General features: G+C 41.2%; 1 protein-coding gene across 1 annotated transcript in view; it reads left to right on the top strand.

Annotated features, from left to right (window-relative positions):
- Positions 1 to 290: 290 nt before the first annotated feature.
- The window catches only part of LOC128698090 (tubulin beta chain), a 53,483-nt gene continuing 41,134 nt past the window's right edge, over positions 291 to 12,639 (top strand). Inside the window, exon 1 of the mRNA XM_053790194.2 lies at positions 291 to 450. Within this exon, the coding sequence (XP_053646169.1) occupies positions 394 to 450 (57 nt within the window). The 5' untranslated portion in view covers positions 291 to 393. The remainder of the gene's footprint in view (positions 451 to 12,639) is intronic.

Consider the following 12,639-nt stretch of genomic DNA (forward strand, 5'->3'; position numbering starts at 1 on the left):
TTTAAATTTTAGAAACGTTTTTAGGGGAATTATATTGTTATATTTCACGTGTTCAGATCTCTGATATTATTATCCGGGTTATGTTACCGCGATGCTTCACCTCTGTATAAAAAGAAGTTCGATGTTTTCTACTAGTCTCGTTCCTATAGCAAACAAGAAAAAGTAATAGTGACGATTTGATATTGATTAAATGGTGTCTAGAGAATTAATTAAGGTTGCAGTAGTGTTTATTGAAGGATATGCGAGGGTGAGGTAGTGGGTGGTGGTGGTGGAGACTAAACACAGCACAGTGGCAGCGACCCTCACTAGCAACCCTCAGTCACCTCACAACCCTCGCACGGTGTATACGTTGCTCTTCCTTCTCCTCTTGCTGTTGCCTCCGTCACCGCCGTCATGAGGGAGATCGTCCACCTGCAGGCCGGCCAGTGCGGCAATCAGATCGGCTCTAAGGTAAACGATATTGTCGCCTCTCTGCGCCTGCTGAGTAACGGGGAAATTTTTGAATTTCCCCTCCCCCAAAAATAGCCAGGATGGCGTGGTTGGTGGCTTTTGTAGCGTGGCTCAAGTTTGAGGTCCATGACAGGAATAGTGCGACGCTCTTCATCTCTCTTAACCATGTGCAAGACATCATGCTGGATAAAAAGTTATAATGCACTAGTTAAAATGGTTGCACATTCAGTAAGAAATTTAAATTTTGTATGTTAATAATACCGGCACCTCTTCAATTTTTATGGTAAATCTCTGCAAGGAAGGAAGGAACTTTGGTGATAGCGAAGAGCTTTTGATCCAGTGACCTGGAGCTTCCCTCCTTTTACTAACCTTATTACCCCCTTCCCCAGGCGCTGTGTAACCTGTGGGTTTAGTGCCTTCCGACGGCTATATGACAGGTTAAGAAGTTTATTCAGGTACACACAAATAGTTATAGATCATAAATAGCAGCATGTGTAGAGAACCTGGGATAACCCAAAAAAGTCTGACTTATTGTCATTGGGGTCCTTTTGACTCTTACGGTAGGAGTGACAAGGTTTGTTACGGTAAGTTAAAATGACTAACCTCTCTTCAGTTTATAATAACCTGCTACGTTAGCAATGACTGCGGTAATTTACATTATATACACTTAATGTACTTGACAATGAAAAGGTGGATTTTGAGTCTTAACCCACGTGGTTTATACGCTGATAAACTGAACAGTATTCGTCTAGTGTCATTTGCATAAGTACAGCTTTTGTGAGGATGGTTCCTGAATATATTGGGTGGATTAGTCATAGTTACTGAAAGTTGAGTCTAGTTTGGAAAATTATAGCTCCTGCTATTGTGTACAAGACTTCAAAAATTTAAAGGAAATATTAGTTATGTTTAAGTAAGATGTGTATACAGAGTATTAAAAAATTGTCTTGCGTAGCCATACGAGAGAAAAAAAACAGGCTCCATTAAAAAAAAAAAAAAATAGTTGGCCAGGCCAGGAGCAGGAGGGTAATGCGTGTGATGGTTGCCGTCTACCAGCCTACTAGTCGCCTTCATGCCAGTGACTAATAGTTCAGACAGCTCTCTTAAGGCTTCCTGCTCGGTGGATCGTAGAGAATGTTGCTGCTTGTCAAACCACGCAGAGGGCATGTAGGTTTTGTATAAAAAATACTGAGGTAAATGATGTGGACTGCTGGTTTAGTATGGCTTCTGGCCGGGGATGGAGGGACGAGTTCAGTCTACTAAATGTCTAGTACTTTTTCAGCGCCTAGTGATTCACATATTTCGATGACGCGGCCACTGGACTTCTTAGTCGTTTGGTTTTTCTTTAAATTTGTGGAATGCCTTATAAAAGTGAATTAGTGTTGCTCTGAAGTTAATTCTATTTTAAATCCTTTCCTTTCTGAGGAGGTACCTTGATGCCGGTGAAGGGCTGTGGATTAGGCACCAATTTATCTCTTCCTTTGATCTAGCCTGCATTCCTCCCATTCCCGAGGTCCCAAGAGTTTAAATGCTTCCTACTGATTAAAATGGATAAAAAATCTTAATGTTGTACTGGGTCTAACAAGCTTATCGTATATACGCTTGGTAGTGTCGCTAGAAAATTTGCATTTGGGTTTGGCAAGTCATAACTTGCTTCCCCATTATACCCAAAGGCTTCTAAATTTAGATAATAAATTATGCTGAACTCGTAAGGGTCAAAAAAGTGCTGCAATCTAAATCTGGAGGGAGAACCTGTGCAGTTTCATGCTGAAAACTGGATTCGGTATCCCTTTCATCTGTATTAATACTGTTATTGGATACACACCAGTATCTTGTCAAGTGAACATGGGCATCAGATATAAGACTTGTCCATGTCTCCCTACTAGGGAGGAAACTGGTCTTTTTTATGCTAAATTGTGGATGAGTGGGGAGAGGGAGGATGATGGATTGTTGTATTGTAAGGGGAGGGGATGATTGATGTAGGAGAGGATGAATGTAGTAGGAAGAGTTTTTTGTAGCTGCGGTAGGGGAGATCAGTGGATGAGAGAGGGATTGATGAATGTGGGAGAGGAAGATGCATGTATATAAGAGGGCGACGAGGTTTCATAAGATGGAAGAGAAAATGGATGATAGTACTATGGGCAGGGTGGATGAATGAATTGGGAAGGGGGTGAAGGTTTCTCGTTAATAAAATGAGGTACACATAGGGTTAGACTTGCCATGACGATAATTTGAACTTAACACTGGGCATTGTAGTTATTGCAGTTATTAAAATTCTCAGGATGGCAGGATGGCCTGTAACATTGTGGCAAAGAATAGGTTAGACATGTGAAGGTTGTAGTTGGTGGTAATGATGCCGTTTTGACGAATTACTGATCGATAAATTATCTTTATTTGTGGCACAGCCAGAATTCCAATCTGTTTGGGGGGAGGGGGGGGGGGCGGCGACGTGCATTTGTCGACTTTTTAGCACAAGTGAAAATGGTCATTGAATATATTTGGATGTTTGGGAACTAAAGCCCCCACAAGTCCCTCCTTCGCTGCTACTGTATTCGGCCAGCAGATAGTATATTTCCCTTCTGTTAAACAGACAGCACTGCAGCGTATTATCTGGAGCTTTACTAATTGGTATTTATAGCGTTTGGGTCTTCCTTTGTACCTGTACTTGACAGGTACAAAGAAAACCCGGTCACTTATTGCAAGCACACGTGTATTCTCCTTTGAATGTTTATATATCATAATTTTCTTTCCCTCGTGGTTAATACTTACGTAAAATTCCACTGTGTATAACACTTATTCTAATCAAACCTTGCTCTTCCCTCGTATGGGTACCTGGAGTCTACCTGAAAGGCATTCCGGGGATCAACGCCCCCCGCGGCCCGGTCCACGACCAGGCCTCCCGGTGGATCAAGGCCTGATCAACGAGGCTGTCACTGCTGGCCGCACGCAGTCCAACGTACGAACTACAGTCCGGCTGATCCGGCACCGTCTTTAGGTATCTGTCCAGCTCCCTCTTGAAGACAACCAGGGGTCTACTGGTAATGCCTCATTGCTGGTGGGAGGCTGTTGAACAGTCTTGGGCCCCGGACACTTACTGCGTTTTCTTAGTGTACCAGTGACTCCCCTACTTTTCACTGGGGTATGTTGCATCGCCTGCAAAGTCTTTTGCTTTCGTATGGAGTGATTGCTGTGTGCATATTAGGGACCAGTCCCTCCAGAATCTTCCAGGTGTAGATTGAGCTCTCTCTCGCCTGTGCTCCAGTGAGTACAAGTCAAGTGCTTCCAGGCGCTCCCTGTAGTTAAGGTGTTTGATGGAACTTGTACGTGCGGTAAAGGTTCTCTGTATATTCTCTAGTTCTGCAATTTCACCTGCCTTGAATGGGTATATTAATGTACAGCAGTATTCCAACCTAGAGAGAGTAAGTGATTAAAAAGGATCATCATTGGCTTCGCATTGGTAATGCATAAAAATATATAGGGGCCCATTGTTGAATAAGCCACACGTGCCTTATCCTGAGTAAGAAAAATAAAAGTTTGGATAAACCAGTTTTGTCTATTAATAAATGCTGACTACTGGAAACGCTTGGAAGTACTCGCTGGTAAGCAAACGAGAGATGTATCATATCTACACTTGGAAAATCCTAGAAGGAATGGTTCCTAATCGGCACACGGAAATCAGTCCCTACGAAAGCAAAAGATTGGGCAGGCTGTGCAAAATATCCCCAATGAAAACTAGGAGCCCCAGTGGTACAATAAGAGAAAATAAGTATCCGGGGCCCAAGATTGTTCAACATCCTCCCATGCATAAGGGGAATTACCAATAGACCCTTGGCTGCCTTAAAGAGGAAGCTGGACAGAAACTTTGTCGGTGCCGAATCAGCTGGGCTGTGGTTCGTATGTTAAGACTGCGTGTGGCCAGCAGTACCAGCCTGGCCCCTCGAGGAAGGTTCCTTGACGCTTTTGAGGGGCTCTTGATCTAGGGAATGGATCTGTGTTCCAGTTCCCAGACTCGAGCCTGGATGCCTTCCATATTCCCTTCCCCATCACAGGCGCTGTATAATCCTACTGGTTTAGCCTGGTTCCCTGGTCCACCGGGAGGCCTGGTCGTGGACTGGGCCGCAGGTACGTTGATCCCCGGAATACACTTCAGGTAGGTAGACTTCGGACTGCATCAGTTTAGTTTAATATCTGCAATTGTAATTACATATTTTCCCTTAAGATTACTTAAGTCCCTGCAAATCTTAAATAAGTAATCTAAATCTTCGGCACGATACCCGTTTAAATATCACTGTCGAGGAGTGGGTACGTAAAGTTAGAGACTTAAGTTTTATACACCAACAGTAAGAGTACCCTATTAAGACTAGTGGTAACAAGAGCTACCTATACCATTTATGTACATTTTTTTTCCCTCCATAGAATAAAATCTTGTCACAGCTACCGAAGGTTTCAGTAGGGCGATGAATATATCTGAAGCATTCCAGTGGTGAAAATTAGACAAGTGTGCAACATCTGGGTATCTTTGTGGACTTTTCTCCATCCAGTGCTTTTATCAGTACAAATTCTAGGACATAATTGGAAGACAGAACTATATACCATTAATGTACATTCAGCAGTGGGTTCAGCAGCTGTGGCAACGTCAGAAGTTTAACAGTAGGTGTGGATTAAGTATATTAATCTGGAGTGTATTTCGAGGTATCGGTGGAATGTTAATTTTGATATCGGTAAGAGTATATGTGGATATGGGCAAATTTTGATAGCATATGTAAATATTTTGGTATTGTCCCCTATCTATCACGATCCATCAGGATGGCCTATTAGTCAAATCAGAAAAAAAATGGTTAATAGGCAGTAGATAATTTAAAGGATGTAAGAGAAAGGAAGTAGGGAGAGAGCTAAGCCAAAAAGTGGAAGAGCTCATTGTAGGTGTGAAGGGTATTAGACAAGCACAAAAGTGGAAAGGTAACATTCTAATTTTGATACCTTACCCATAAGACTTTTACCATTTTTAAAAACACGGTTTGACTTTAAGAGTTTGGTTCCAGAGGTCATCGACCCCACAGCATGACTGCCCAGGCCTCCTAAATTGGAAAGAAAATTTATAAGATCTATTCATCATAGGTGTTTAAAAGACAGACTAGTATAATAAGTCTTTATTTATTGGATGAAATTTAACAGGTCTTTCCTGTTCATTTCGATTAAAATTCCTTTTATTGAAAAGTTTACTCATTAGACCACAATAGCCTTGACATTACCTGAAAAACATGAGTATTATTTTTAATTGTACTATTAAGTGATTTTTGATAGTTTAAATGTGAAAGTGTAAGAGAAATTACTCTTGATACGATATTTATCATACTGCACATAAATTGATGTATTTGTGCGATTTGGGAGGGGACTAAGTAGAGGAGAGCTAATGGTTATAATGGAGGTGAAGGTTTATATTGAGAAATGAAGGGGGTGGGGTTAAATAAGGTATTAATGACAATCCCTTGGTTAATTCTGCAAGTATTGATAGGTTTGGATTCTTATCCCAGAAGCTAAAAGCCTCTGTTTGCGGGGCAATTACTGGAAAAAAATATTCCCAATGATGGGCAGTTGTGCACAGTGCTTACTTTTGAACATCACAGCATACGGGGAATTTATTAATAATAATATTTTTCATGGAACGTGAAATGTCCCTTAATTCTTGGGCAAGAAAAGTATATTTTGCTGACAGTTATCAGGATATAGAAGTGCCTTGATGATAGTTGCAGATAGTTTTCTCCGAAGGCTATGCGATCACATTATCGAAATAAATTTTAAAGTAAAGCGTAAAGTTACTAGTTACTGTAATATTAGAAAATGTACGAATACAGAAGTCTTTTACGCAGCTCTTGGATTGCTGGCGGTGAGTAAAGGATAACAGACGATGTCATATTATTGCTGGAGATCCATCTAGGTTGGGTTGTAAGCATGTAAACGTGTTGCTCATTCTAAATGTGAGCGCAGTATGCTTATCGATGACTAGATTCTAGTTCATAATATAGGTTACTCAAACCTAGCCCATGAATTGGGAAAGGAAACAAAGTTTGTGTCAGTGATTAAAAATTCTAAAATGTAAGTCATGTTAGAGGCGAGAGCCAAGGTCGTGTAGTCTCAAATGTTCAGAAGATTTGAGCGTTGTAAGTTTGCTGGTGGCATTGGGTGCTAGTGCAACCATGTAACATCATGGACGTAAATAACTCAGTTTTTTTTATACATATAAAATGATGTAGGACTGAGTGAAATTTTAGTTTCCAAAGTGTAGGTTATTTGTGAAGTGTAGTTTAAACCATGGACCGTAACGACTTGTAGGTTGTTTTCTCCACTCAGTGACTCAATAAATTTTTTTTTATCTTGTCAAACTTGTACTTGATGAATGTTAAGAATAAAGATATTTTGAAATCTGTAGCAGCAGCAGTAGACACCATAGTAGTAATTTAAGGTTAACAGGAAGGAACGCAAGTTTGTGAGGAAAGTCATGGTAATTTTAGCAGTACTCTAGTTCGAAGAGGAGAGTAGGAAGTAAGGTGGCAGCGCCTACGAACCGTGATGCATGGGCACCGAGGGTGAAAGAACCGGATGTTCGTTGGCAGTGGTAAGGTTACACCAACGGTGCCACAGGACTGCGCCAACTCAAAAACTACATAGCAAACATTAGATTGTCCTCGTTCTGAATATCTTTTTTCACTTTCCCTTCCAATCCCATCCCTATCTATATGGTATACTACCACCACCTGAGATGCGACCCACAACAGTCTTATTAACACCCAGGCACTATCTTACTGCTAGGTGAATAGGGGGCAGCAGGTGTAAGGGAACGTAATATTCCCAACGTTTTAACTTGTGCTTGAGTTAGAACCACGCTCACTTGGTATGAGAACCGAGCGCTCTGCTACCAACCAAGCCATAGTGGTTGTGCATTATAAGACTAGACTCGTTTGCAGTGCAAAGTTTAAAGCTACCAGTTCTAAGTAGTCATATCCTCATCGGCTTTCAAAGAAATCTCCATTAATATTCTGTTGTCGTACCAGGACCCTGGAAGAGGGGTCTGATACTGTCAGTGTAGAGGACAAACGCCAGCACTGTATTCCAGATGAGACTACAATGGACGGAACTAGATTAAATAGTTGAATGATTCTGCACGTTCTTTTCAAGAGCGAATGCCCATGGCGTAAATGTGGCGTCCTTTTAGGCTGTGCCTTGTATCTTCCCTCTACCAGACCTTTCCCTCGTGTTACGTAATAATTATCGAGTCAACCAAAATAGTATTAACTTTGTTGCAGTAACATTGCAACAACCTGCTCAATTTTTATGACCGCTTAAACAACTGCTTACAATGTGGGTGCTCATTTTAAAGCTAGAGACGACGTTGTCATGGGTGTAATGAAATGTAGGGTGTACAGTGTATAAATATACTAACCTGTTGGCAAGATCACTGCCCTAGACAATGGTGACGTAGCCATACCGTCACTGTTGGCTCTCGCCAGCCAGTCACGTTTAGGGTTGTAGTAAATATATTATCACCCTCATTTGGGGGTGGAGGGTATTAGTCACCAAGCAAGAACAGTTTTGTTTTTTGAGTTTAATCTTTATACGTGTAACAGTGGGTTGCACAATATAAAAGGCTTGCTTTTTCCAACACACTTTAAATGGGATTTTCATTAAAATGCCATGCTACTGTAGTGAAAGGCCAGTACTGCTGGAACAAAACTTCTAAGTTCCATAATTATTGAATCTACAAGTAGCTTAATATATTAATCACCTCTGCCTAGGTGTTGTAGCTCAGGCTCTCGTTCAATCATTGGAGCACGACTGATGCCTAGCATTTGGTTTTCCTCCCTAGGAACAATTAATAGGGTAGTATCGCATTTAGTATGAGCAAAATTGGAGGAAAAAGCTCTCGTCTGATGTGGTGCCCGTCCGGTGAGGCTGTTACCCGACACCTCACTACAGTGATCCCACACAGCTGTCTACTCTCCCCTCCCTCTTATCTCTCCCAGTACAAAATGGCAGGAACTTGCCTGACTGATGCTAGTCAGTGCTTATTCGATGCAGATTAAATACCCCATATATGACTAAAAGTGTACATGAGACTCCTCGAATTACAACACGGATGCCTTAATTAAGCAAACTTTTTTTTCTTGGGATATGTAAATATGTTTGACACTTAGAACTGTGTTGATTTCAGATAGTGTACACTACAGAAAAGCTGTATATAGTATTGGACTTTCCCAATTGTAATACTTTCCCCAAGTTTCTTCAATGAATGCAATGCTGAATCAGTCTTCCAGGAAATTCTTATCTTAAAAAAATTTCTTACAAACACCCGCAACCCCTACTTAGTTTGTTCCTGATGTCTTGGTGGTAGAGGGAAAACTCGCTCACCAGGCTATGAAGGCAGCTCATCATCCCGTACTCTACCACACAAGTCAGCCACTTAAATACCGCAAACCACCACCGCGTTTCGAGTGGGTTCGCGCAGTGTAAGCTGTAACTTTACTAAGGACATGGTTTAAGAGCAACAACTCTTACCTTTAAGTTTCGATATTTTTCCTTATGTCCTGATCTAGACTCGTCGTGTTTGCCTGGTCAACCACGCTTTTGCTGCTGGCGGTCCTCTGGCCCACATGATCCAGGTTGCAAAGAGCCCACAAGGGGTAGGACCGAAAACAGAGGAGGGGGACAGGACAGAACACACTTAGGCAGAAGAAAGGAAAACAAAAAGGAAAAAGTAGGAAAGGAAGAGGTAGGGAAAGAAGAAAGGCTCTGGTAAAGTCGCGAGGGCTCTTCAGTTTGGAGCATTTAACATGTACGTAATGGGAAAGGAAGGCATCAACAGACGCAAAAAAACAGGACTAAGGAAACTTGTGAATAAGGAATACTTCAACAAGATACTGAGAGAGCTAGAAGTAAGGTACTCTCTTCTAGTAGAGGACCAGTCAGTGTGATGACTTATCTGTAACGTGACTGAGAAAAGAATTACTGGTGTCGGCAAGCTAGTTCTTTCTATCTCTCTCTCTCCATCTCCCTATCTATCTTTCTATCTCTCTCATACGGAGAGTAAGTAGCCAGTCTCTCCAAAGTGTTGGAGAGGACATGAGCATGAAATACATAAATGACTTCAATAGCAGGAAAGGTACGAGCTAATTACTGCGAAGGGCGAAAAAGTAAGTTTGATGTCTTAAGGAAGCGAGTTGAGATTTAAGACTGGAAATATAGGGAAGGCAATGCAAAATGCCGCCAATAAAAAGTAGGGGCGCCATTGGTACATTAAGAGAAAACACCATAAGTGTCCGGGGCCCAAAACTGTTCAACAGCCTCCCATCAAGCATTAGGGGAATTGTCAATAAACCCCTGGCTGCCTTCAAGAGAGCTGGACAGATACCTAAAGTCAGTGCCGGATCAGCCGGGCTGTGGCTCGTACGTCGGACTGCGTGCGGCCAGCAGTAACAGCCTAGTTGATCAGGCCCTGATCCATCGGGAGGCCTGGTCATGGACCGGGCCGCGGGGGCGTTGATCCCCGGAGTAACCTCCAGGTAAGGCAAAGAACAAGAGATCTCGCAGTAGTAGGTAGTTTGGGAGAGAAGAAAATCCGTTCAGCACGTGAGAAGCCAGTTTATGAAATAGGAAGGGTAGCCAAGACAAGAGAAGGAATCACGAAGAGTGGAAATTTCAGATTCAAGGAACTGGCTGGTTTGTCACTTGGAGGCAAGTGTCTTCTTAGACTTGTACACTTGTTCCGGCAGTGCTTCTGATATCTTCTAGTAACGTGTTAAAATATGCAGGGGCCACGGATGTTAATTTAGTGTTTTACTGCGCGCACACAAGTTCTATCAAACACCTCGACTGCTGGGAACGCTTGAAAGCACACGACTTGTATTCGTTGGAACGCAGGCGAGAGATAATCTACACTTGGAAAATCCTAGGAATGGTCCCGAATCTGCCTACAGAAATCACTCCCTATGAAAGTGAGACTGGACAGGCGGTGCAAAATACACCCAGTGAAAAGTAGGGGAGTCATTGGTACACTACGAGAAAACTCCAGAAGTGTCCAGGGCCCAGCTGTTCAACAGCCTCCCGCCATGCATGAGGGAAATTAGCAATAGGCCCCTGGCTACGTTCAAGAGGGAGCTGGACATATATTTAAAGTCTGCCGGATCAGCCGGGTTCTGGTTCGTACGTTGGACTACGTGCAGCCAGCAGTAACAGAATGATTGATCAGGCCATGATCCCCCTGGAGGCCTGGTCGTGGACCGGACCGCGGGGGCGTTGATCCCAGGAATACCTTGCAGGTAAACTTAGTTGCCCACGAATTTCACTGGGTTTATTCTGCATTTTCTTCAGTCTTTTTTTTTTTTTTCTTAATTGCAGTATGCAGATTTGGGACTAAGTCCCCCTACCTGGAGCGAATAAGTAAATCTAGGTCTGAGGCGTTATCGGTATTTTAAATGCTTTATTGGCTGTATACGGGCCGTAGAATATCTATCTGTTCCAGCTCTCTCCTGTCCTAAACAGAGCCGTCAATACTGACATACTCTTGAATGGGAAAGCTAAAGATTTTGAATTTGGTACTATTTCCAGTTTTGAAAGTTTGAAATATTCACCTATCATATTACTGGCTGTCATGGCATTTTCCCTTTTCTTGTTTCGAACAAAAGGTCAGTTTATATAACTACTAAATCCTTCGTGTTCCTTTCCTTTTTGTTGATCCTTTTGCGAGTGTCCCTTTTGAGTTCCTTTCCATAGGTGTAGCAGAACTTGTGCTTGTTTATAAACATAAGACCAGTATCTTTTGGAAACCCCGTGTTCCACTCTGCCTGAATAAAAAAAAATGCTCGTAAACTTTGCCTGAAGATTTCAAAGGTTTTCACTCTGGCAAAAGGTTTTTAAAATCTTATTGCGATCTTAAAATATATAAAAAAATCGCGAAACCTTTTCATTTTATCATACCCTTGCTTTTTTTTTCTTCATTTTTCAAACGCTCTTATCTTCTAAGATAGGACTCTGTTCCTTCTTTCAGACAGCTGCAAAGTTAATTAACAGAACATAATTATTATATATATTTTGTATTGTAATTTACACTAGTACTACTTACCCCTGCTAAAATATACCATTATATTTTGTGCTATTTTATTAATTTCCTATTAATACTGTGTACGGGACTAAATTTTAAGTACAGTATAGTCTGTTTTGACGGAGGTGCTATGCATTCTATGGCCCTTCAGATTTGTATTTCCTGTATAGTAATACTGAAAGACTAGTATTTGTATCTGAACATGTATCATTACTATTACAAACATTTAAAATTCTTAAATCCAAATTTGTAATCATAAACCACAAGTTAATATCAAAGACTGCAAAATTTAGAATTCTGGTAAACCAACTTGCTTAGTTTTTAAAACTGCCCGAAATACTCTACATAACCAGGGTTTTTCTGTAATGCATGCCAAAGTTTGCTTTTCCTGTATAAATTGTAGTGTACTTGTACTTTCTACAGAGTTAAATCTGAGCAGCTAGACCTTATTACCATTGAACATAATGTTAATCTTCACTGGCTTCTGGAAGACTCAACTTAAATTTAATAATGATTGGGGGGATTTAAAAAAAATACCCAGATCAAAATTGTTAGGTAGTTAAAATATGATGGATATATTTCAGTTTTTACTTCAAAATTAATTTATCTAATGGAAGAACCTGTTTTTGAACAGATCGACTCTTTGGCATGGATGGGCCATGTGATTGTTCCTGTTGAAAATTAGGTAAAAGGACGCATATGCAACTGACATTATTGCTGCAGTTTCTCTCCAGGACACTTGTCAGATATATGCAAACAATAGCTCCTGGAGCGGAACGTTGCCGCAAAATGTTAATTAGTTGCACATGTCCTTTTGTCTAACATATTTGTCGGTAATTCTACCATTATTACAACTTACAAACTTTTTATTACAAACTATTCCCAAACCAAAGTTGAAGGCTAAAACTTCAAAGTTTCATTAAATTGTTGGTTTAGCGCTTCATAAAAAAAATAAGCTAGCCGATAGTAAGCTTGTGGGTGAGGTAAGCTTGTCTAGTGTTAAATGTTAAAGGATCCGCTGATAAATTTTTGGGTGTAACGGTGCGAAGGTGCATTTCCTCAAGCATGATATTCTGCGTTCAGGCATGCCACCAGCC

The sequence above is a fragment of the Cherax quadricarinatus genome, chromosome 58 (assembly GCF_038502225.1).
Source record: "Cherax quadricarinatus isolate ZL_2023a chromosome 58, ASM3850222v1, whole genome shotgun sequence".
In the NCBI taxonomy this organism is placed as follows: Eukaryota; Metazoa; Arthropoda; class Malacostraca; order Decapoda; family Parastacidae; genus Cherax; species Cherax quadricarinatus.